Source organism: Paralichthys olivaceus, chromosome 12, assembly GCF_024713975.1.
Source record: "Paralichthys olivaceus isolate ysfri-2021 chromosome 12, ASM2471397v2, whole genome shotgun sequence".
NCBI classification, from domain to species: domain Eukaryota; kingdom Metazoa; phylum Chordata; class Actinopteri; order Pleuronectiformes; family Paralichthyidae; genus Paralichthys; species Paralichthys olivaceus.
In genome coordinates this window covers 14,244,656-14,268,613 of record NC_091104.1, presented here as the reverse complement: position 1 = coordinate 14,268,613, position 23,958 = coordinate 14,244,656, and the positions used below count along the sequence as shown (strand labels likewise).

Below are 23,958 nucleotides of genomic sequence, written 5' to 3'. Positions count from 1 at the left end.
GGTGTAACATGCAACTCTACCACTAGATGTCACTTGTTCTGAACCTTTAAATGAGGATACATTTAGCATTTTTTTCTGTCTTGGACACAGTTATTTACGAACATGCAACAAACAAAATGGAAATAATGCAGGTTTTAAAGTTACATGTTGTATTAAAGATTATCTTCAAGACATGGCCTCAAGGTGTAGGGATAGAGAACCTGCTGAGACCATGCTATCATATCATATTTTACTGGCGCATATTCTAGTAATAGTGACAAATAAAATACTCAGTAATGCAAATGTCTTTTGTAGGAGTCATGAACTCAGGGTCCCTTTACACCATGGACTGTATATAAAGATGGACGATGTGTCTCCACTTCCTACCATTATATCCAGAACTGAAACCAAAATATATTGAATTTGAATGCCACTGTCTAGCTTGTTTGTAACATAAATGTGTAAATATGTACTATAACATCAACTTCTTGCAACCATCTGTTTGTTTATTTTATATATTTGTATTAATAACTATTGTTTCTGCAGTTGTTGTTGTTTTCTTTCAATCATTATCTTTATTATGACTAATAAAAGACTGTGATTGTCTTTAATATTGTATTTGTTCTTTGGCAACACATGTAAATGTCATGTCAATAAAGGTTATTAAGCTGGGGAAAAAATGAGATAGAAAGACACTTAGAGACAGAGAGAGAGAGAGAGAGGAAGAGTGTGAGACAGACAGAGTGAGATATAAAGATAAAGAGAGAGAGAAAGAGTGGGATAGAAAGATAAAGAGAGAGAGACAGACGGAGAGAGAGAGAGAGGGGTTCCCCTGTGCGTCATTGCGCACAGAGCAGACAGAGGTATTTTATGTGTGAAGCCGCGGACATCAACGAGGAAGTGGCGCAAAGCAGCTTCAGAACAACAACATCAAGTCTGAACTCTGTCAAAGTGACATGATCAGATTTAAAGGCTGAAGCGTCAGAAGCTGTGCGCCTCTTGCTGTGCGCCCTCACCGCGGATTCGGCTCTCCAATGCCCAAAGAGTGCAGGAGAAAGAGCTCCAAGGACTCGGGGCTCTCGGGGACTGGAATAAACGACGGGTCCCGCTCAGAGCGAAGAACATCCGCCGCGAAGTCCCCACAGATCTGCGATGATCTCCTCCAGAGAGCCGCTCAAATCTCACCCTCGTCCGGAGCCGGTGCGCCGCCGACTGCAGTGATGGATCAGCGTCCGGTACCGCAGGTCACCATCACCCCGGAGGGAGGCGGCTGCTCCAGGGAGATGCGGCAGGAGGACTGGGATGATGAGATGGTCGGTACCCTGCGCAGAAAGCTGTCCAACTCCTCCATCTCCTCCACGGGCTCCTCTGCTGTGGAGTCCGAAGATGACTTACTGAGCGACAACGAGAGCAAAAGCAAAGGCATCATCGCTCTGGAGCACCTGGTGGACACTGGAGAGGTGAGTGAACAACAAGACAGACAATGACCTGGTTACTTACTTCGCTGCAGTTCGTCATAGCCTGTTTTATAACGTGTTAAATACAACCACCTCTGTCCCCTGGTGTCATATACAACCATGCATGACTAAATCAAAGCAAAGGTCTAGCCTATGTCCTGGGACACATACATTGCCACACTTGACCTCCCCCATGTGCAACCTTGCAAATCAGCATCCTTTATAGAATTACAGTAAAGAGCTGATGTTTTAAAAAAGGAGAAACAACAGCTAGCAGTCTATACTTCCTCTCAGGAGACCTCTGGGATCTATGTGACTACAGAGAGGAGACATTAACTGAGTGATGATACTATTCAATTTAGTTTTATTCAGTGCAGAATCTCAATAGTACAGTTCCCACAACAAGCATATAGGCGACTGTTCAGAGAAAAACCAACTCAATTCTGAAATGACTAATCTCTGACAGAACCAGTCCCTGTGTTGTCTGTCATCTGCCTTGACCTGTTGGAGTGAGTGGAGAAAAGGGAGAAGCCAGGAGCAGTTGTGTAACTTATATTTAAGCTTGTTCTGACTGGTTGAAAATATATTCGTTTTTGAGTAGTGTCAGATCTGGATCCTGCAGCTCTGGAGTCATAGGTACCTACAGAATGTTTTCTTTAAAGTGAGCTCTGTGGAAGGATTTTCTATGGTGAAGAAGTCACTTTTGAATTCCAGGATATACGTATGTTTGCACCGCCTTGAGATCCCTGCCAGAGAGCACACAGGAATATCTTCAGGAAATTGTCCCAGTTGAAATCATGTTATGTCTCCTCATGTTTAATGGCTTATCAAAACCTCTCACATCACCTTAATCATCCTGCTGTGTGAACTAAAACTAACACGATGTGTATAGCTGCTGAACAGCCAGATCATCTTTGTTGTGTGTCGTCCCTTTGCACACGCTGAAGATAAGAATATAGCTGCTTTCATGATTTTTTTAATAAAGATTCAGCGTCTTTCTCTGTGGCTTCTATTAAACCACCCCTGTGTTTTTGCTGATGACTCTCCTACAAATGACACACATTAATGTGCGTAAATCGCATGTGTTGCATGTTAAATGTCAGATCAACAAGTCGTTAAATTTTCATGTTTTGGCACTGCAAGCCCTGACCTTAAACACAGAGTGTGCGTCCCGCCCTCAGCACACAGACCAGTGGTGAAGCATTGGCCTTTAGTTCAATAAACGCTGAGGGTGCTATTTGTTTGCCTTTGACATTCTTAGCTGATACAGTTTAACTCTTGGCGGATGAGTCTCTCAGTCCTAATGAACCTGCTTGCATGCACTTTGTTGTTTTGTACCTTTCAGAAGCATCCATTTGGATTTTCTAACTTAAGAGTTGAACAGAACAGCACATAGTTTTGCAGCTGAAGCTTTTACACAATCCGTCCATGTGAGCTGTAGGGAAGTTGAGTGCGATCATAATGAGTCACCTCCTCTCAGTCCTTTACAATACAACATAATCTGCTTTTTGTCTCAACTGTCATCACACCACCAAGACTCTGATTCAGACTTCATTGTGTGTGTGTGTGTGTGTGTGTGTGTATGTGTGTTTTATGTTTCTACAACTTCTCCTTCCCTTCTCCATACAAGGTCTGTAGCTGTCACCTTGTTTGAAACAAACTGAATACACATTGTCTGTTAAGCCTGTGTGTTCATAATGTGTGTTTGTGTTACCTCTTCAGGACATTTTCCTGCATAAACACTGACCTTGTCAGGACCAGTGGAACTCAAGCTAGGTCCTAATGAGACAAAGCATAATTTCCGAGGTCCTGGTAAAGGTTAGGAACAAGATGTGAACTGTGGTTAGGTGAAGGTTATAGAATTAGACATGAATTTGTCATGGTTTAGTTTTTGGTCAGGTTGTTCACAATGAATGGAAGTCAAAGCAAAGTCCTAATACGGATGGCTGTGCCAACACCAGTGTGTGTGTGTGTGTGTGTATGTGTGTGTGTGATATCTCTTTTGGTCATAGAAACTCAAAATGGAAAGATGTTGATTGTTCCACATCTGAAAATAAGCACTTTACTTGCCCATCCAACCCCCACACACACCCACACAGACACCCACGCACACACAAAAATTTCAGCACAGGCTAACACGTCACTGTAATAATGTAGATTGTGGTCAGTTGCTAATTTCAACCTTCACTTTTGACATTTAACAAAGAACATCTTCAGGAAGTTAGAAACATTTCTTTATCGGCTCCTTTTTGTGGCTTTTGATTCACACATGCACACGTTGTATAATACAGATGAATCCTAAATTAACATGGGGAAGAGAGTTTAAATAGAGTGAGAACAGACAAGCAGCTGGACAAACTGGCTCATCACAGCAGGGAGATGAAAAAAAGTGTGCCACATACACCACAGGCCTGGTGTTGAAACCTTGGCTGTGGTCCTAATCATCTTGATTTTAGGTTGTGAGAAAACTTTAACAGAAAGTCATTCAAATACTGTGCAGCCACATTTAATAGGAAACTATTGTATTCTTTACAATCTCAATATTTGTTTGAATCTTATAGATACTTTCTGAAATAGTTTTAACATTTAAAAGAACATATGAAAATGAAGTTTAACTGCTTTCCAACTCATTAAAATCAGAGATAGAAAGATGGATAGATACAGCATAATATATATTTTTTCTTTCCTGGACCTATGCATTGACTTACAAACGTCAGAGTTATGTTGTGATTCTGTAGACACCTGTTGTTCTCTATGTTGCGAACCAATGAATAAATACACTGCAGCTTTTGATACACTCCCTATGTTACATAAGTAAACCTTAAGCAAACCTGTTGTGCCAAGTTCTGACTTGACAGTGAAACCAGAATGTGTTATCAGTTCAAACTCATCAAGGCTGGCTAGGGGAGCAGGGTCTGAAGAGCATGAAGTTTCCCAATCAGGTTTTGTGTGGAATATAAATATTGTCCAGAGAGCTGCAGAGTCATTGTGTTCACATCAGAACTCAGGGTTTGTAAAAGGTGGTCTAGGAATACCAGAAATGCAGCCTCAGCCCTGCAGGGGCATTACAAAGACAATTTACATTTACAAGGGCCATGGACACTTCTTAAAGAATACATCAATACGAGACATTTAGTTTAAGGCTCTGTTTTATTTTACTTATAGATAGAATAGAAATAAACCCTGGGTACAGCAAAGAAGGACTGATGCAGTGTACTCCAAGCAAATAACTCATTTCATTTGACTGTATATATTTTCTCTGTAACCTCTGGTGTGTTTGTTTTGTGTAGTTGTGATGTTTGTATCTGTTCTTTGTCTTGTCTATTTGCAAACAAAAATGTTAATAAAAAAACACCCCCAGGGCCCGGATCTAAGTTTACATCCTCTCTCAGTCTGTGGATAATGCATTATTATACAACATGATTCCAGACTCCAGTTTATTTCTGTCACAATGTGATCAGTTACATAAATAGTGTCCGTCTGCATTCAATGACAAGCAAGTCAAGACAAGACTTGCAGCAATGAAGCAAATGTTGGGTTTGTGAAAGTGCAACACCTTCATAACGCAATATTGTCAGTAAACATTAGCACTAAGTGAAGCATATCACTTGACATTTAAGAGAGGCCTGGCTGACCACTGCAGAGTTCTGCTATTGGTGAGCCATGTGAACTGTGAGATGCTCGAGTGTGCCACTAACAGAGAGTCCCTCTTTCATTTCCCCTTTCACTCAGAGGACACAGAGTAAAATGAAGTGACCAAGGCCTGAAGTTGGGATTTAAATATGTATATTCGAAAGTTTTACTTTCAGTGCTCAAGAGTATTTTGTTTTATTTTTCCTTATATCGATTAGAAATAAAAAATGTCACAGTTAAAGTGGTGAGATCTGGTCATTTCTCTCAGAGGGAATAAAACAAGCTGTCCCTTGTAAGTGAGAAGCACGACTGTGTCTGTGAGATCTGCAAGCTGTTGTCGTGTTTCCCTGTGTCTGTGCATGTGTGTGTGTGTGTGTGCGTGTGGAGAGTCCTGAGAGACACAAAGAAAAAGAAGGTGAAACCATGGATGACGGGAGATGAACCCCAGGACAAACAACCATTAAAAAATGTGAAATTACTGCCAAGAAAAACAAATTCACTTAATTTCTATTCAGTGCACAGAGTCGCATGACATCCGAAACACATAACATCCTTAATCAGAATTGCACAATGCAGAGAGATGCTCCACCTACACTGCATGCAGTCTTACACATTCCAAATGTGCTACTCTATTTTGAAAACTTTTAACTTGTAGGAACACAATATTTTTTTGACAAATGGCAATTATTGACAAAAATAATCAACAGTGCAGGTTCTGACCCTAACCCCAAATTTAAAGTTATCGCTGTGAAAGACAAGCAGGCAAGCACCCCCCTATCACAATATACCTGTGTGCTACTGTGTAGAGTGGGTGTGGTTTATTTAGTATTTAAACCTCTGATTTCCCCTTAAATATAAAACCATTTGATAAAAGATGACAAGTGTAAGATGTTTCATCTTTCACCTTAAATTGTCTGTAGCTGTAAATTCACGCTGCTGATGTTAAATAGCCGGTTTTGGAGGTTTTTTTGCAGAGGGTTTACTCAGTGAATCAAAGGTGTGAGTCCATCGCCACACCAGGCTGGAGATGCTGAGTAGAGATGCTGAGAGCAGATATGAGTTTCTACCGAGATGGCATTTAACTGACCCAGATTGGAGGCAGTGGAAAACCAAAACCATCAGATTGCTTATGTGATCAAATTTCTACCCAGACGCTGTATTGTGGACCAAAGTCAGCAAGTTTACAGCTCTTCTTCCTGTTATCAGGTCATCAATGTGAACAAGGACACAGTCAGACCTCAAACTATCTCTCAATTCTTTCCATTTCTATTCTGATCTGTTCTAATCTGCTTTCTCATGTCTTCTCCAGAGCAAGCCGTGGTGGAAGTTAAAGACGATCGTTCACTGGCCGTTCAGCGCGAGCCAGAGGAGAAAACTAAACTGGGTTCAGCTCGCTGGGCATAAAGGTATGACTTGTTCATACATGACACATATGTGATACATGGATCGTATCACAGACTACTCACACCATCAGATACCATTTGCAACATTGTGGGTCCTCGACGGTAAAAATCAGATATCCACACTGCCTTCACTGTCAGTATGTGGTGTGCAGGCTTTGACTTGTATTGTATAATTTTTTTTGTGTGGGAACTTTATGATATAAGAAAAAATGGGAGGATATGAGGTCACCACATCAGGAATGAGGATTAGAACAGTTACAGCAGTTTCCAAATGTGCTCTATAACATTCCCATACACAGGTACTGTATGTACTGTATTTTCTTTGGCAGTTAAATTCAGAGCCTGCACTTTTTAAATGCTGGTCCTTCCTGTTTGGGAAAGCTTGGAATGTTGTCCTTCATCTGACTTCAGGTAACTTCAAAGCAGCAGATGAGGGCACCATTCTGAAGAAGTTCTCAGAAAATGAGATGCAGTGTTTTGAGGAGCTGAGGGACGACGCTCTGCTCCCTTTTGTTCCTGGTTACCATGGCGTTGTGGAGAAAGATGGAGAGTCTTTCCTTCATATGACCGACCTGCTGGCAAACTTTGACCTTCCCAATGTCATGGACTGTAAGATGGGAGTCAGGTAAGGGAGTAATATTTCATTTATTACTTTTAATTATATATAAGCAACCAAATCAATTAAAAAACTTTAGTGTTCTTTATTTTTTAAGTGTGTTTTTAAGGTTTGTTGATCATGTGTTGAAATAGATGAATGAGATCAGTAGAGTCTGGGGACTGTACTTGTGCCTGAAGCATTTTTGCTCTACAAGGGAACACCTGTTGTAACTGCAGGCTATATGCTTGGCTTCCTGCCACAATGGGCGTAGAGTCTTGCTGTATCGTGTGCACAAGCATGAACACACACACACACACACACACACAAACACACACGAATATGCACACGAACATGCACATGTTCGTGCATGCACAGACATGCAGGTTTGGACAACCATTCCTGTGTGAACTCAATATTTCTGTGTGTTTGTGTTACCGAGGCTACACACATTTACATGCTTAGGGTGTCCCTGGAGACTCCCCTTTGTCGAAAATACTCAACCACAAGGTTGCAAAACCGCTAACTTGCACAAAGACACACTCAGACTTTTAGAGTTAAACTCTGCACGCTGGAGTCTCCTCTCAGCTTCCCTCCGCAGCACAGAGGAAGTGTGGCTCACAAACTGAAACTGAAATCCACATCTGTTTGCACATGATTGCCTGGTATGAATACGACAAGAGTAAATGTGTTGCTGAACAAAGTTGTGCAGTTCTGTAATGATATTTTAAGGCATTTATGCAGCAGTCTTCACTTTTGTATGAGAGAATAACAATGTGAATATGCTGATCTCTGCAACATGTTTGTGATTCCTCATAATTATTTAGAATAATTAATGGATCTTGATGAAGACAAATCTGATATGTTTTAGGGGACTGATATTTATGAGTGTGTGAAATTTTGGTGCAGATTCACCTAAAAATTAAAATGTGGCTTTATTAGGAAACTGTTTCAGTCATGTATCACTCACAATGGCTTCATACAAAGAACACTGTATCTCTTTACAGCCTATCATCTTTCTTAATAACATGGGTGTGAATACTATACAAACCCTTAAAGTAAATATAACATTTTATTTACATGCAAAGAGCACTACAAAAAATAATAGTAGTGTGTAAACACACGGCTCCTGCACCTCAGGGATTATTCTTTCCTGCTGTTTCAGGACCTACTTGGAGGAGGAGCTTGTAAGAGCACGAGAGCGGCCCAAGCCCAGGGAGGACCTGTACAAGAAGATGGTGGAGGTGGACAGTGAAGGGCCGACTCCCCAGGAGCACACGCAACAAGGCGTCACCAAGCCACGCTACATGCAGTGGAGAGAGACCATGAGCTCCACCAACACCCTGGGCTTCAGGATAGAAGGGATCAAGGTAGAGGGAGTGATGCATCCTTATGGATATTATCATCATGATTAACATTAGCAGGATAATCATAGTGCTCAGGGAAGCTGGCTCATGGTGTGAGATAAGTCCAAAGGTGAATCGCCAAACCAGCCTGGAGATGAATATGAATATAATAAATAAATCCAAACATAATATATCATAGTGCCTAACTCACAAGGGTATGAGAGGGACACTGAGAGCACAATCCTCTGCCAAGGCTAATGACATGTTAAAGAAAGTGAAAGAAAGTAACTGCTGGATTCTCTTGATTAACAGATTCTTACTTCCCACACCTCCACATATATTACATATTGCATTTACATGTTGTGGCAAAGTCCCCTGAAACAGGCACTCACCAGTACCATACATTAAGTCCCAGAAATCAACACCTCAAACATAAATTCAGTACCTTAAACCTAAATCTGCCCTGTGAACCGGCCGACTTCTCACTGGACCATTTCATTACAGTGTCCGGTGGCAGCTCAGCTCTCGGTCTTCTCCCTGACATCTGTCTCTGTTGGTCTGTGGCAGCTCTCTTGCTACCACATTTAAGCAAGGGAGTGATTATCTAACTGGAGTCAGCTGTAATAAACCCTCCTGCTGCAGCCTGAGCCACCTCAAACCATGTCTCACATTACCCTCACACATGAATATCCTCCATAAACCATTGTGTTCAGAAACTATATGCAAACTATTTACATTAAACACACACACAAATTATCTGTTCTGAATAAAGGTCACCTTTTTAAACAAAGTTATTTTGGTTCATAAAATCCAGATCATTATCCAGATCCACACACAATTCCTCCTGTTTATAGACATTAGCATTCTATAGATGTCTGTTTTTTTTCATAATGAAAGAAATTCAAAGGTTGAGGAAAAATGTTATGGTATGTGTGGCGAGGTCAATCACAGCATGGCTTTTATTGGTGAACCAGCTATATTTGCATTCACAAATATTTTCAAAAGGGTGGCTGTGCCCTTTAAGAAATGCTGTCCTACCCATAACCCTGAGTTTACCCACATTTTCCACCAAGTCACTGCTCCTAATCAGCTCTTTTCACCTTTTGCCTGGTTTTACTTGCTACCAACCTCTACCCACACCCTGACTCTGCTGTTTGCCTGCTTCTGATGTCAAGCTCATGTCATTTTATTGACTTTTCCTACACGTCATTCAGTGACTGTTTCATTCCTTTCCTACTTAAACTGAGGCTTTTTTTCTCTCTTTAGAAATGTGACGGTACATGTCGAACTGACTTCAAGAAAACCAGATCGAAGCAGGACGTCATCCATATGTTCGACGACTTTGTTGGCGGGAACATTAACATCATAGTACGTGCACACATATATAATATATTCACACATGTAATGACACCAAGATATGTTTAACTTTGCATATTCAGTACACACAGCATCAAACATTCAGACTACAAAAACTACAAACACCCTTTTATAAATCGTTTTGTACACCCACTCCAGAAAAGGGTTGAGGCTCATTTAATGATAAATGAAAACAACCTCAAGTGTTGAGCAAACCATAGAGTAAATCGATCCACAAAGCACAAAGTAAATATTCACACTGTGGTAATGTTTGAGTTTTCTGTCATGCTGGTGTTTCCCAAATATACATTGTGCCTGCACCCATGTCAATATTTTATGAAACGCCCTTAACTGTTGTTTTTTGATATATACAGAAGTCTTACCTGAGCAGACTGACGGAGATCCGGCAGGCGCTAAAGACATCAGAGTTCTTCAGGCGACACGAGGTGATGATTCATCAATGAATAATAAGTGAAAGAAAAACAAACATTCAGTGCCAAAGTAAAGTGTTGCACCAGGACATTCATTTAAAATTCAGATTCAGGGACAGTACACTACTTTTATGCCTCCGTGCTGGCAACAGCCAGTGGCCTGAGGTGAACTGATGTTTTAGGGTTTATGTGTATCCATCTCATTCTTGTGAACATGATCATTTAAAAAGGCCTTGAAGGAATTCCCTGAAATTGGCTCAGATGTTAAGTTTAATTGAAAGATAAACTCATTATAATTTAATGGTCAAAGGCCAAGGTCACTGTGACCTCATAAAACAACTGTTTTGCCTTGTTTGTGAACACCTTGAAGGAATGTCTTCAAATTTGTTTGTTTGGACTCAAAGATAAACTGATTTGATTTCAGTGGTCAAAGGCCAAAGTTCACAGTGACCTCATGAGTCATGTAAACTGAAACTAACCTGGCATTTATTGTAGTTTATCGCTCAAACTGGTCAGGATTCAATGTTGCATAGAGGCTTCAGCAGTCATTACTCATTATTCAAGTTTATCCTTTATCACCTGTCTAGATTTATGGATAAGAAGGAGCAGAAGAAAGAAATGCCAAAGTTAATGAATAATAAACCATCCCTCTTGTTCACAGGTCATTGGCAGCTCTCTCCTCTTCATCCATGACCACACGGGCAATGCAGAGGTCTGGATTATTGACTTTGGAAAGACCACAGCTTTACCAGAGGGCCAGATGTTGAACCATGATATTCCCTGGCAGGAGGGCAACCGCGAGGATGGTTACCTGTGGGGGCTGGAAAACCTCATCCACACTTTGGAGTCTGTGAGCAACACAGGGACCAGTGAACAAACCTGTTGCTCAGTTACCAAAGAAAATAGCCAGATGGTAGAAACAGATGGCCAATGACCTTTGACCTATGAATGCGTGCAAGGAACTCAAACAATTTTAATGGACACAGATTAGAGACCCTTAGAGGGGGTTTCACATGCATTGATATGATTTGAGGTCTCTATATGAGCAATGTTAAAACGATTATGATGAGTTCCTTCAGTAATCCCAGGAGCTTTTACCAGTTTAGGCAATAAGGGACCATATTTGGTACTAACACTGACAAGAAAAGACACTGAACTGAGAGGAGCTAAGAATTTGTCGCTAGTTTGTTTATGAACTGACACTAATTCAGCTTCCTGCAACGTGAACAGAGGTGAAAGTGAAGCCTTTTTGCCTTTCAGTTAAACAGATGAAATGTTGCTTATGAAGGTAAAGCTCAGAAAATGACATCAAGGATTAAATCACAAACTCAGGGACACCTCGGATCATAGATTGTATATTAAGATGGATGGCATGTCTCCACTTGTCCCACTATCCAGAAATTGAGCCAAAATATCCCAGATACCAATACTTCCATATTAAGCATTCGCAGTCAGAGTTGTGAGAATGAGTCATGGTATCAAAGTCCCATCTAAATTACCAACCAAATCAGTCTCAGATGTCGATTATGACATTTAAGCCCATTATTTTTTTTTTAGCATTAAATAACTAAGTTAAACTTACAAGAAAAATGCTTTTTAAGTTTAGCCAATGTCCCATCTGCTAACATGGATAAGTTGAGATTTAGGGTGTGATCGAGATGCTTTGGCTTCACTTTCTGGGAGCTGTAACGATGTCCATCTTTATATACAGTCTAGGTTTTATACCTTCACCCTTCATGTTACAAACCTGGGTGTGATATCAAAGCACAATTTAATTACAGTAGAGTATGGGTCATAGTTCATATAATCATACAACTACATTATAACTCATTGTCAGTATAGTACTGCATAAGTATAAGACTGTATTATCAGTGTCATTCTTTTGTTTAACTGTCATGCATTGTTTATCAATTTATATTTCTGTTATTGATTTTATTCATGTAATCAAAGTTGTAAATATTTTCATTTCTTGTACTGCTGCAGATACAGATACACTGTTTGTTACAGCCCATTTTATTAGTTTATCGGTATATGAGAAGTAATGTGCAAATGAAATGAATGAAAATCTACACAGAATAAAAAGGGACAATAGATATTTTTAATTTCCAATAGTAAAACACTATTTTCGAGTATTTTATATATTATTTGGGACTGAGTGTGCACCTGTAACTGTAATGAGGACAACATTTTGTGTAAATAATGAAACTTACATGGATGAGATAAATATGATGATTTATTTGGGGCACATTAAGGTAAAAGATTAAAGTTTGAAAGACCGTATATTGCATAGAATGTCTTTGCACTATTGGTTGAGATTTAACACCCTCGGGCTACTTAAAGAATAAAGACAAAAACTTCACCAGGCCTTAAAAATAAACACTGTGCAAGAGGTGTTTGTAAAATAAATTCCACTGATATCAATATTTGTTGTTGTTGCAGAAATCTCTTACTAAATAATAAACCAAAAATTGGGTTAAAAAATCGATGCAAGCCATGTAAGTGACATTTTCAGAATACGTTTTTTTTAAAGTGGATTGCAACTGAGATAACAATTCACTAATACCAGCAAGCCCAAACATAAGACAACTATAAGCTAATGAAACCCTTATATACTGTAAATGTTCATTCAACGTGGTAAAAAATAAACTATCAACATGTTTAAGCTCAAAACAAAGACACATACTAGAATACAACTTAATAAATCGATTAAATAAGAATAACCTGAAAAAATAAATACAGAACAGAGACTGAGATACCTGCAGCAGCATGTTTGGTATTTCAGAACTGAACACCTCCCCCTGCTGGGTAAAACAACGGCACCAGCAGTTACAGTGTTGTTTATAGAATGGCAGTGAATAACTACGGGTACAGCTTCATCACAAACAATAAATGAGTACAAATGTCAAATCAACGACTAAATGGCTACAAATGCAACAGGTTAGTCCAGTGTAAGGAAGTGAGTACAGAAATAGCTATGGCGATATTTTCACAGCTGCATGGTCATCATCAAATTCTATATGTTTGTACATTTATGAAACGTCAATACAAGGACAAAAATCCAATCAAAATCAAACTCTAATAAAGATCGATGTAGTTTTGGAGAAAAAAAAGATCATGGGCACTTTACCACAAACCATTCACTGCCCTCAAAAGATCACTCCACATGGAAACAGCTAGCAATGCCTGCTAACCTGTAAAACTTATAAGTTAACATGTGACACCATGTTTGTTTCAAACCGACAGATTGAGACGCTCAACTTGTTTTTAACTTAGTTTTTGAATAGAATGAAAAAAAAGTATAACGTCACAAATAATATGTCTTAAAAAGGTGCTAGTAGGTATTTAACAACTGGTTACATTTGTTTCCCCTTGTTAACTGCTTCCCCTATAGCAAGCATTCAGTTAGCTTAGCTTAGCACAAAGAAAAAAAACAGGGGGAAACCACTAGCCTGGCCTGCTAGCCTGTAAAGAGCCTGAATAAACTTTGTAACAAATCAAAACACCCTACTCGGTTAAATGTTGTTTTTCGTACAGATTGAATCAAATGTGTAACGCGCAAATTAATGTGTCTTAAAAAGTTGCTGGTAGGTATTTTTTATCCAGTTCCCCTTGTTTCCAGTCGGTAGCTTAGCAAAGTGGCTGCTGGTTGTAACTTCATATTTACAGTACTGACACATTCCTCTCACCAACACGACCCATGAGACTTCATGAAAGAGGGAAACAGGCAATGACAGCATGCTGTGAGGGCCAAGCTAGCATCACTCACAGCATCGAAAAGGAAGGCATTAAAACGTTCAACAAAGTAGTCAGAGAGAGATAAATGAGGCCATTTAGGTCAACAATCTCCTTCCACGAACATCTATAATCACTAATTACTAAAATTCCATTCTTGGACAATGTAAAAACAAACATAACCATCTCCATGGAAACTGAGCAACCTCAATTTAATAGGAAGTGGACATCGTGTCGACAGCTTTGTTTTCAAAGATCAGGAATTCATCTTGAGGCACAAGTTCGTCGAAAAAATTGACAATTTCAGGAAATATGTTATTGCAGTAGTTTTGGGATCATCTGTCTTCACATTATTTAGGATGAAAGCAAATCAGATAATCGTTACTAGCACTGCAACTTCCTGTACGTATGAATGAAAATGAAACAAAATCGTAACTCCATACTCCTATTCTACAAAAGCTATGTCTAATTTGATCTGGTGAGATGAATAGATCCTCTCCCAAATGGCGAATGTGTTTTTTGGCTTGTTTTTGTTCCTGTACATTTGAATACGACAAATTGTTCACAATACTGTAACACATATTGCTGCCAAAGCTGTTGTGATGAAGAATATAGCAGATAAAAACATAAGAGTCTGACTACAACAGTCTGCACCAGCAATGTTGAGAAAGTGCAGGTCTGTATGTCATCCAGTGTTTGAGCTTCAGTGTTCAGCTACCAATGTATCAGAGGCCAAGGAAAAATGTCAGGCACTGGCTCTTAGTATCACAGTGCAGATGAGTGTTTGTGTGTGTGTAAGGGTTCGAGTGTGTTTTCCAGCATTCCAGGAGCTCTGATGATTTGCTGTGGTGTCTGTGGCCGAGTCCTCGTGGTCATGCTTTCTGTTCCAGAAATCCAGAGCTTTTCCTTTAGTGTGTGAGAGAGGGGGCTCCTGGTGAAATTTTAGCTTAATACAAATCCAGATCCCTGTTACCGTGAGCCGTTTCTCAGATTGGGGTAACGCTGAGGTCTTCGGACAGAGAAAAACCTGAGTCTCTGTCACGAGTGGGTTTCTCAGCTTTGGCGTGTCTCCTCACGTCCTCATGGCCATAGCTGGCGTGACGCTTCAGCAGTAGTTTGGGCACACAAGAGGAAGGGGTATGGAGGCTTAACGTCAGTCCCAGGCTGGTCCCCGAGGAGACACTTGGGGCAGAGCTGGTGTTTGTGATAGCTTCTGAACCTTTGGGTATAACCAGGGGCAGACTTTCTGCCTCATAGCTTTGCTCGTCATAGGCATAGTTGACATTACCACAGGGGAAACTCTGGAGCTTAGCCAGGTCCATGCCAGCTTTCGTGGTCCCACCTGCTGAGGTCTTATGTGAGGATGTACTCTGGGCAACTTGGGGCTGGCAAGAAGGGGATTGAGTTGAGGAAGTGCAGAGGCTGGAAGGGCTGAGGTGGGAGCTGCTAGTGCTGTCACTCCCAGCCTCGTTGCTCTCTAAAGCTGGGATGCAGGAGGTGTTGGTGGACGTGGAGCTGGAGAGTGGCATGGACTGAGTATGAGCCAGTGTTTTCTTCGCTCTTAAGTTTTCCAAAACCCAGGAGCTGTATGTGGGGTTCCACAGGTTCTTGGTCTTGTTCTTCAGCCTCTGGCTCCCTGAAGAGGAGCTATTCCTGGAACAGGGTCGGTGGTGCAGAGGCTCAGGGTGGAGCCAGTGGCTTCCTGCTGCTGCTGTTGACAAACCAGGGGCAGGAACAGGCTCAGCCCAGGACGGCTGCAGCGCCTCGCGGTATGATGTCACCTCCTGGTGGACAGGTTGGATTCTCTGGAGGAGTAGACGAGGTTTGGTGGGTTGTGGAGGAAGGGGAGTAGAGCCTAGGCCCAGAGAGGAGAGCCCCAGCTGGGAGGGGGTATCTTGGGTAACAGGGTGGGTTACAAGGAGTGGTGTGAGGCTGCTGGAGGTGTGGTCAGAGGGACGGATTACTGCGCTGCCATCATCGTCTGTGTTGGGGCCATATTCCACTGGAAGGGGTGTGTTGATCACATCTGGGTCCTGATAAAGAAATTTATATTATATGAAAATAATAAGAATCAATATTTGTGAAAGTACAAGGAAGGAAACTAAGAAGAAAATAAAAAAATCTATTTGAACAAATCATTACAAAGTTAATGTAATATAAAGAACAGGATACCTGAGTGCAGTAGTTAATTCTCTCGAGGATAGTTGAGAAGTTTGGTCGGTGCTCGGGACAGTGCTGCCAACACTGGGTCATGATCCGATAGCTGCACAGAAACACACAAATTCCCACATGTGTGTTATATAGACTGCATTTTTAAATGTAATACAGTTCATCACTTTGGAGAAGAGATGCAAAGAAAACTTCAGACATTTCCATATCAAAGGTGGTCGATGAGGCAGATTCAGTGCCATCATCTCTCAAGACTTTTGGCTACAAAAATAAGTCTCGCAGTTTTCTAAAGTTAAATATGCACAAGCTTTTATCCTGAGTGGAGTTGAGATCCCAACTTAATCCCGAACCTCAAGGGAAATATGACGTCCTAAGTGTGAGTGTTTGGCTTGAATATAGTGTAGAGACTCTGCAGCAATCACATCTCATTACGGTGGCTGAGGCTCACAAGGTAGAGTGGGTCGTACATTAACTAGAGTGTTGGTCGTTCGATCCCCTGCTCCTTCAGTCTGCTGAAGTTTCCTTGGGCAAGACACTGGGCCTTAAATTGTCCATGTGAATAGAAGCGTTGTGTGGCTGTGACTTGTACCGTGGAGCACTTTGAGTGGACAATAGGACAAGTACAGCTCTACAAAGATGCAGTCCATTTAACATTAACATTTAACATTTCATTTGGAAATCAAAATTTTTAATTGTGAGTGACAAATTTCACATCTACATATGGTATGAGCCAGTGTTTTCTGGCTCATACCATATGTATGGTTAATACATGCAAGTCTTTCAAACTCAAATTCTAATTATCAAAGATAAACATCAGAACAAAAGATAATAAGTTGGTAGAACCGCAGTTGATTAAGTTGGCCTCACAAATATAGTGCAGTAAACTGAAAGTTTGAGTTTTCCTACCTTTTCATATTTTTGCCCATTTAAATTTTAATTAAATGAAACATTTACATTGAGAAAACTCTTTGTGCCACTGTAAAGAATTGCAAATCCAGCCCACTTAAGTCGAACTAAAACAATTTCAGTTCTCTGCTCTGCTTAGAGTTTAAATCCAGGCTCGAGCAGTTTGATGTATTTGCTGTCAATACTCACACAGGCCCTGGGCAGCCTTTGGGAGGATCCATTCTCCCTCCGCTGGTGACAAACTCTAGCACCTCCTGGTTGGTTTTACAAGGATAGGGCATATAGCCCAGGGATAGGATCTCCCACAGCAGCACTCCAAATGACCTGCAGGGGGAGACACAGATCAACAACTGACTGGTTTCTATCACTGACAGATAATTGAGAGGGGAGACATGCTGAACATTTCCCTGCTTTCGTGAGCTTCAGTTAACACCAGAATAAATACTCAGTACAACACAAACAACTAAAGATGTCGTCTCATCTTGGCCGAAGCTAGAATTCACCACATCTGCATCAAACTACAAATCTCTATGGTCATCACCTCAATGTGGTCTGCCTTCTGACAAAATGAATGTTTGTTTCCTGCAGTGTAATTACAGCTGAGTCACACTTCTTTCTGATCAACAATTACAACCTGGCATTTTTATCATGTGCAGTGTGATTGCACTTCCTGTAAGTTTCTGAATCACCAAAACAGAAACCGCTAATAGAAAACAAATTGCCTTTTAGTGTAATTATATTGCTTGGATTTGATTAGCCAATGTACATAAACAAAAACTTTTATATTTACTTGAGCATAAATTGAAACTAAAGAGTCTCCATTGTGAACACTTTACGAGTTATATTTTCTAGCACTGTGTTTGAACCTCGCAGATGGTGAAGTGTGATGTGACGCATTTCCCCAGTGTTGTTCCCTGAGGTTCAGCTCTGGTGAGTGGATGGGAAGCCCCACAAGCACTTGTTGTTTTCATTGGTTGCGGATGAAAATCTCGCTGGAAAACCATTCCTCTTCCAAACAGCTTGAAGCAACAGTGTCTCTCTGCTGAGTTGAGCAATACTTTTTTGTGGTCAAAGCAAAGCTGACGCTCCGCACAATTCCACCCCTGTGTTTGACAGCGCTGCCCAACGTCCCTGCATTCAAATTCTGATTCAATTTATTAACTTCAGACTGTTTGCGGAGTTTATCTGAAAACAAACCTATCTTTTAGTTTTCTTAAAAAAAAAGTTGGATTGTTTGCTGAATTTCTGACGTGATTCTGACGCGTATAGAGAAGTGGTTTGGTTTGGACACTGCTCAGCTGGCTCTGTTTTTGAATACTGATGCTGCTCTGTCTTGTTAAAACGTTCACTTGATATATGGCTCTTTAGATGTTGAACTTGATGCAGGTCTTTGTCTAGAAGTAAAATGATTTGATCTGGGAAAAATCTCTTCGGCAGAACGACAAGAAGGCTTTTAAATTAACTGGAATTAAGAGCTGGGAAACTTTCTACCACTCACAAGAGAAACAATGTAGAAAGATGAAATTATTTTCAATAAGAGCATGTGATGATGAAAAATTTCACACAAAACTGATGAGGCTGTTTGAATGATGTAATATTATTCAGGTTTTATAAAAAGGCCTGCAAATTTATGACAGTTGTGATTATACATTATCTATTATCTAGTGTCTTACATCACACTAGAAGTACTGCCCTGTGGTTGTATACCTCCTCTTATTAGTGCAGTGTCAGTCTACGATTTTGCAGATATGAGGTCACAGACCTTTAACTAGTGAAATCAGTTCATCTCTGAGTCCAAGTGACAACTGGTCATAACGCATCATGACAGGTAGTGTACAACCGCTCAGTAATTGAGCAATAAACCATCATGCATTGCGCTTGCAGCGGTGAGACGAGGGGAGAGAGGGCAGCAGGAACAGCCCGACCTATCATATAAATGAAAATGCGAGCAGAGCAGCTCATTGCAGCACAAACTGCTTCAAACAAGTTTATTTCTACATTTAAAGATGGTCTTTCAACTTGTATTTTTTACATTTAAGTATTGATACTCGTTCACAAGGCAAAAAACAAGTTATGTTAAGTCTCAGTAACCCTGACCTTCGATTACAAATTCTATTTAGGTCATCCTTGAGTTCAAGTGAATGTTGGTGCCAGATGTAGTGAAATTCCCTATGGGCATTCCGGATATATCATGTTTACAAGAATGAGGTCATCATGACCTTGACCTTTGACTTTCGACCACCAAAATCTAATCAGTTCATCCATGAGTCCAGGTGAACATTTGTACCAAATTTATAGAAATTCCTTGAGGGGGACAGACAAACCTAATAATAATGCCTCTTACTGTCGCCTGATTGGAGGCATAAAATATAAAAACTGTATCCAATTTAAACACATCCTCTTCTTCTGTGTATTTAATCTGGATGCTCCCTGTACATATCATGTGTTTGTATCATGTGTTTCATGTTTATACCATGTATCTGTCTTGCAGGTGAAGATTCCCTCCATAAAGGCCTCCGGTGGCATCCATTTAACTGGCAGCATGGCGCGACCCCCTTTCCTGTAATAGCTGGCTCTAGGAGAGGAAAAGCAGCACTGTCAGATGTTGAAAAGTCCATTTATCATCAGTTTACAAGAGAAGATAAGTACCACAAGGGCACAGACTCTAAGTGCATATTAGATACTGGTCCCATGGGGGAAAATAGAGGCCTGGACTCTGGCTGCCCTGAGACACATCATTGTGAATCAACCAGGATGCTTTGCTTTGAGGACTTCAAAAGGTGCTGATTCATTGTACAGACCTGTAAATATCCCGTGCCATGCCAAAGTCTCCAATTTTAGCCACACGGTCTGGTCCAGGGCACGTAAGCAGGCAGTTTCTGGCAGCAATGTCTCTGAAAAACAATAGAAATCATGTTTCTCCTCATCATCATTTTATAATATTTAAAATACAAAAAACCCCATCAATTCTTTTTTTTAAACAAAAGCAGTGCCCTAATGAGGATACTGGTTCATGTGCTTTTGTTGCAAAAAGTTGACATTCTCTGACCAATTCAAAACTCAATACACTCTCAACTGGACACACACACACACACACACACACACACGCACACACGCACACACACACACACACTCTCTGAGCTCTCAGCAGTAATAATGGTGTGTAAATATGAACCTGTGAATAAAGTGGTTCTCCTCCAGGTAGCGACAGCCACAGGCGATGTCTCTGGCGATCCGCAGCAGCTCCCGCATGGTGAGAGAAGATGTCTGGCCCTAAACACGGGACAGTTCAAATTAATGTACAACACACAGACACACACATGTACATGCACAGAAAGATACAGTGGAGACGTACAGCTCGTGGCCTGTTCTGTCTCAGAAAACTCTTCATGTCTCCTCCAGTCATCAGTTCCAGCAGGATGAAGCGAGGCAAGATGTTGAGACTGACGCCAATGCAGCGCACAATGTTCTCATGGCTGAACTTGCTGCACGGACAACAGTGAACATAACTTGGATTAACATGACTGCAGTTGTGTGTATAAAAAAAGATTATTATGGACTTTCCATAATCTCAGTGCAGCAAGACATACAATGAATGTGAAATGTATTGACATTTATTATAAAACTATAATTCATTTTAAGATTTAATCAGTGTGTGGGTATAGAGGACAGAGTTGTTTTGAGAAATTAAACAAATATACCAATTTGATGCATGCTTAGTTTAAAATAATCTTTCAGAATGTTTCAGATTCAAGAGACTTACTTTTTGTGCTGACTAACTTTTGAGCAAATGAAAAATCTGATGGACTCAATGTAATCAGTTCATCTTTGAGTCTAAGAGAATGTTTGTACTAAATATGAAAAAATGTCTTTGACCTGATCTTAAGATATCATGTTCAATAAAATATAACAACATAAACATCTGAGTCCACTGTGACCTTGACCTTTGGCCTTTGGCTACCAAAGTCGAATCAGTTCAACTTTCACTCCCAGTCAATATTTGTACCAAATTTGAAAACATTTCTTTAAGGTATTCTTGAGATATCCTGCTCATGAGAATGAGACATACGGACGGACAACACAGAAACTTTTTATGCCTCCCGTCACTGGCATAAAATCAGTTGACAGGGGCCATTGTTGTTCTTTTATGACAGATAGCAGGCGGAATGCAATGAACAACAGGGTAAAATACTTTTCCTGTGCTAACAAAGCTGTCCTTGTGCACAGTTTAATAAGTATAACAAGTCAAAGATGTTTTTTATGTCTGCTCTATATTTAGTCATTAAGTAACTTCCACATTGTGTTTGACTTTAGTGATCATGTGTGATTTAAATTCACAGTCTCTTTGATCAACATCATCTCTTAAGACACAAAAATCCCCAACAGATGTTTATGAATGAGAATAATTACACACATTTAACAATTAACATCACCCGGCTCCCTAGTAGAGCTAAATGAACTGTGTGTTATCGTTTCTCTCCTCAGATCACATCTTTGTCCTTTAGACTTTCAACTAACTGTCCTCTTTAATCACTCAATGACGCCAGTTGAATGGGTGACTTGTCGTCTGTTCTACTGTGGTGTGGAGTACCTCATTATCAGTGCCTCCATCAGGAAATCCATTTCATCTTGTTCAGAGCAGATTTCTGGAAGAGTCTGTGGAGCGGATAGCACAAGAGACTGTGTTTTATTGTCAAGAGGAAACATATCCATCCATTATATATAACACTTATACTTTGAGGTCACCAAGGGGGGCTGGAGCCGGTTGAGATTGGCCGTGAGGCAGAGTAGAGACAGGTCATTATTGTTTGCCTTCTGAAAGTGTAGAGGTGCACACTCAGTCCACAGAACCCTGAAGCTGTGCCACCGCTGCTGCACATAGATCTCGTCTCAGAACACAGAACCCTGAACTGGAGGATCAGTTGCTACTGTCATGAAAGTACTGTTGTGGTGATGGACAACATAATGTTGATGAATCCCAGCCGTGGCATCTACAAAGCGTCTGGATGTCTGTTTATTCCGTTTTTTACGGTTTATTACTATGAAGTGTATTGTGTTTCCAAATTGGACCAAAGTCAACACTGCGCCTCCTAGAGCCCTGAACTATACATGTCAAGTGTGAAATCGGTTCTTGAGATATGTGAGCCACAGGCACACAAAGGCAGATAAAACCTACTAATTCAAATTCCATATTCCTTTGGTACTGAGGAACAGGATTAGTGCAGTGGGATGTTGTTGTTGTTGTAATATAACATCTAGTGAGGTGCTATCACCTGGCGTTTAATGTGCCTTTCAGAGCGTGATCTTACCTTTATGGCCACCTGCATGGGACTGTTGTCACCGCTCATCCCCAGAACTTGTCCTTCATAGACTTCACCAAATGCACCATGGCCGAGAGCTCTGAAAAATAAATAAAAATTTAAAAAGAATGGAAAATCCAACAACCGAAGAGTTGATTGGATGATCAGAACTCTATGTACTGACAGTATGGGTTTTAATTATCACTTTGACATTGTGTCCCTTCGTGTCCTACCTGAGCAGCGTGATGTTTTTGCGCGGCACTTCCTTCAGTTCACTGAGTGACGCAGCCTTCCCCGCAAAACAGTAGTTGGGGTTGTAGTCCGTCATGATGGTGGACGAGCGAATCTTGCTCAGCTTGTACTCTGGACTCTGCAGACGCCCCCTCACTGCATGCAGGTCGTTCTTTCTGCGGTACCACACTGCAGACAGAGATGAGACAGAGGGACAAACACTGTAGTTTTACTAAAAAATCATAACCCTGACTGTCACCAGGACTCCATATGCGAGGTGGTAGAAGCAACTTCCTGACAATCTGCTAAAGATAGGAGCGGTAACACAAGGAGGGGTCGAGCTGCATCTCAATAGTTCATGCTGTTCTTTGGCCAGTGGAAAAACAGTTTAAGTGAGACTATTGATTCTCAGGCATTGATTTTGTTTTTAAAAAAAGGACTCCACCCAATTATAACACTGCCAGACTCCAAATGACGATTTTTTCATTTCCCTGTATTCTGCTGACTAGTTTGAAACTACCCACAATCCAATGACAGCTGTAAGTTCGGTTTGGTATTTGCTAATATAACCTTGAGTTGCGAACTTTGAGCTGCGGCGAAGATTCTTAGGGTGCGGTCACACAAAGGTAAAAGTTCACCAAAGCTAAACCCTACCCGAAGCCACGCTGCGATCTGCCTCCCCACAGGAAGCAAATGTTTTATTCACTTCTTCACTCGCACAGATTGGATGTGAACCAGGAGACGAAGGTTCGCCTGCCTCACCTTTTTCTAACTGCCCCCCACTAGATTTGTTCTTAGACTTCTTGAGCCCCAGCCAACATTGCTTCAAGTGACATCACGTGAGGCACAGATTTCGCACTAGAGCCATGATACACTTTATACAACTTTTTTTTTACCTGAGCCATAAAGGTTATGTTTTGTCTATCTGTTATTTAGCAGGATACACTCCTGAACCAATTTCCACCAAAGGAAGGATGCAGTATGGGCCAGAGAGAAACCCAGAAAATGTTGGTGTGGATCTGCATTGGGGGCAGATCCAGAAATTCTTTAACATTGTGAGATAAAACATTTTTCATGATTTTTGTTGATTTCTCAGCAAATAATTCATGATTCTCGAAAAAAAACAACAAAATGTGTAAAATTGGTGGAGTCCCCTTTTAAAGAAGAAGTTTTGTGGGATGCATGTGCGATGCCCTCTCCTTCTCTACTGCTCCTACACTGTCTGTGCCAGTGAGTTTGGACTCACCCGCCGCAGAGGCAGCCCGATGCAGGTTGGTAGTCTGCCAGGGAGGGGGTGTTGCGTGCAGGTAAGAGGTGCCGTCGAGCCATCGCCCGGTGCAGGTGCTAGGGACTCAGGGGGGTCGGGAATATGGGGGGATGACGGGGAGGGAGTATGAGGTGGAGGAGGAAGAGGAGGGGG

At 41.0% G+C, this 23,958-nt stretch overlaps 2 protein-coding genes across 3 annotated transcripts in view; one reads left to right on the top strand and one right to left on the bottom strand.

The window, feature by feature from the left end:
• The first annotated feature begins 701 nt into the window (after positions 1–701).
• Positions 702–12,623, top strand: itpka (inositol-trisphosphate 3-kinase A). The gene is made up of 7 exons (XM_020084652.2): positions 702–1,439; positions 6,379–6,475; positions 6,884–7,097; positions 8,233–8,437; positions 9,680–9,781; positions 10,144–10,215; positions 10,862–12,623. The coding sequence occupies exons 1-7, from the start codon at positions 1,014–1,016 to the stop codon at positions 11,132–11,134; spliced, it is 1,389 nt and encodes a 462-aa protein (XP_019940211.2). The 5' UTR covers positions 702–1,013; the 3' UTR covers positions 11,135–12,623.
• Positions 12,412–23,958, bottom strand: part of ltk (leukocyte receptor tyrosine kinase) — a 53,640-nt gene continuing 42,093 nt past the window's right edge. For both annotated transcript variants that reach the window (XM_069536043.1, XM_069536042.1), the window contains 10 exons: positions 22,541–22,727; positions 22,317–22,407; positions 21,599–21,663; positions 20,363–20,492; positions 20,183–20,280; positions 19,809–19,901; positions 19,481–19,582; positions 17,197–17,331; positions 16,105–16,195; positions 12,412–15,965 (listed from right to left, as the gene is read on the bottom strand). In XM_069536043.1, the coding sequence (XP_069392144.1) occupies positions 14,919–15,965; positions 16,105–16,195; positions 17,197–17,331; positions 19,481–19,582; positions 19,809–19,901; positions 20,183–20,280; positions 20,363–20,492; positions 21,599–21,663; positions 22,317–22,407; positions 22,541–22,727 (2,039 nt within the window). In that variant the 3' untranslated portion in view covers positions 12,412–14,918. The remainder of the gene's footprint in view (positions 15,966–16,104; positions 16,196–17,196; positions 17,332–19,480; positions 19,583–19,808; positions 19,902–20,182; positions 20,281–20,362; positions 20,493–21,598; positions 21,664–22,316; positions 22,408–22,540; positions 22,728–23,958) is intronic.

Bases quoted from the DNA above. Each gene is read 5' to 3' on its own strand.
- itpka (XM_020084652.2), top strand. From the start codon at position 1,014: ATGCCCAAAGAGTGCAGGAGAAAGAGCTCCAAGGACTCGGGGCTCTCG. The intron at 8,438-9,679 runs GTAGAGGGAGTG...TTCTCTCTTTAG, and splicing joins TCAGGATAGAAGGGATCAAG to AAATGTGACGGTACATGTCG. The intron at 9,782-10,143 runs GTACGTGCACAC...TGATATATACAG, and splicing joins GCGGGAACATTAACATCATA to AAGTCTTACCTGAGCAGACT.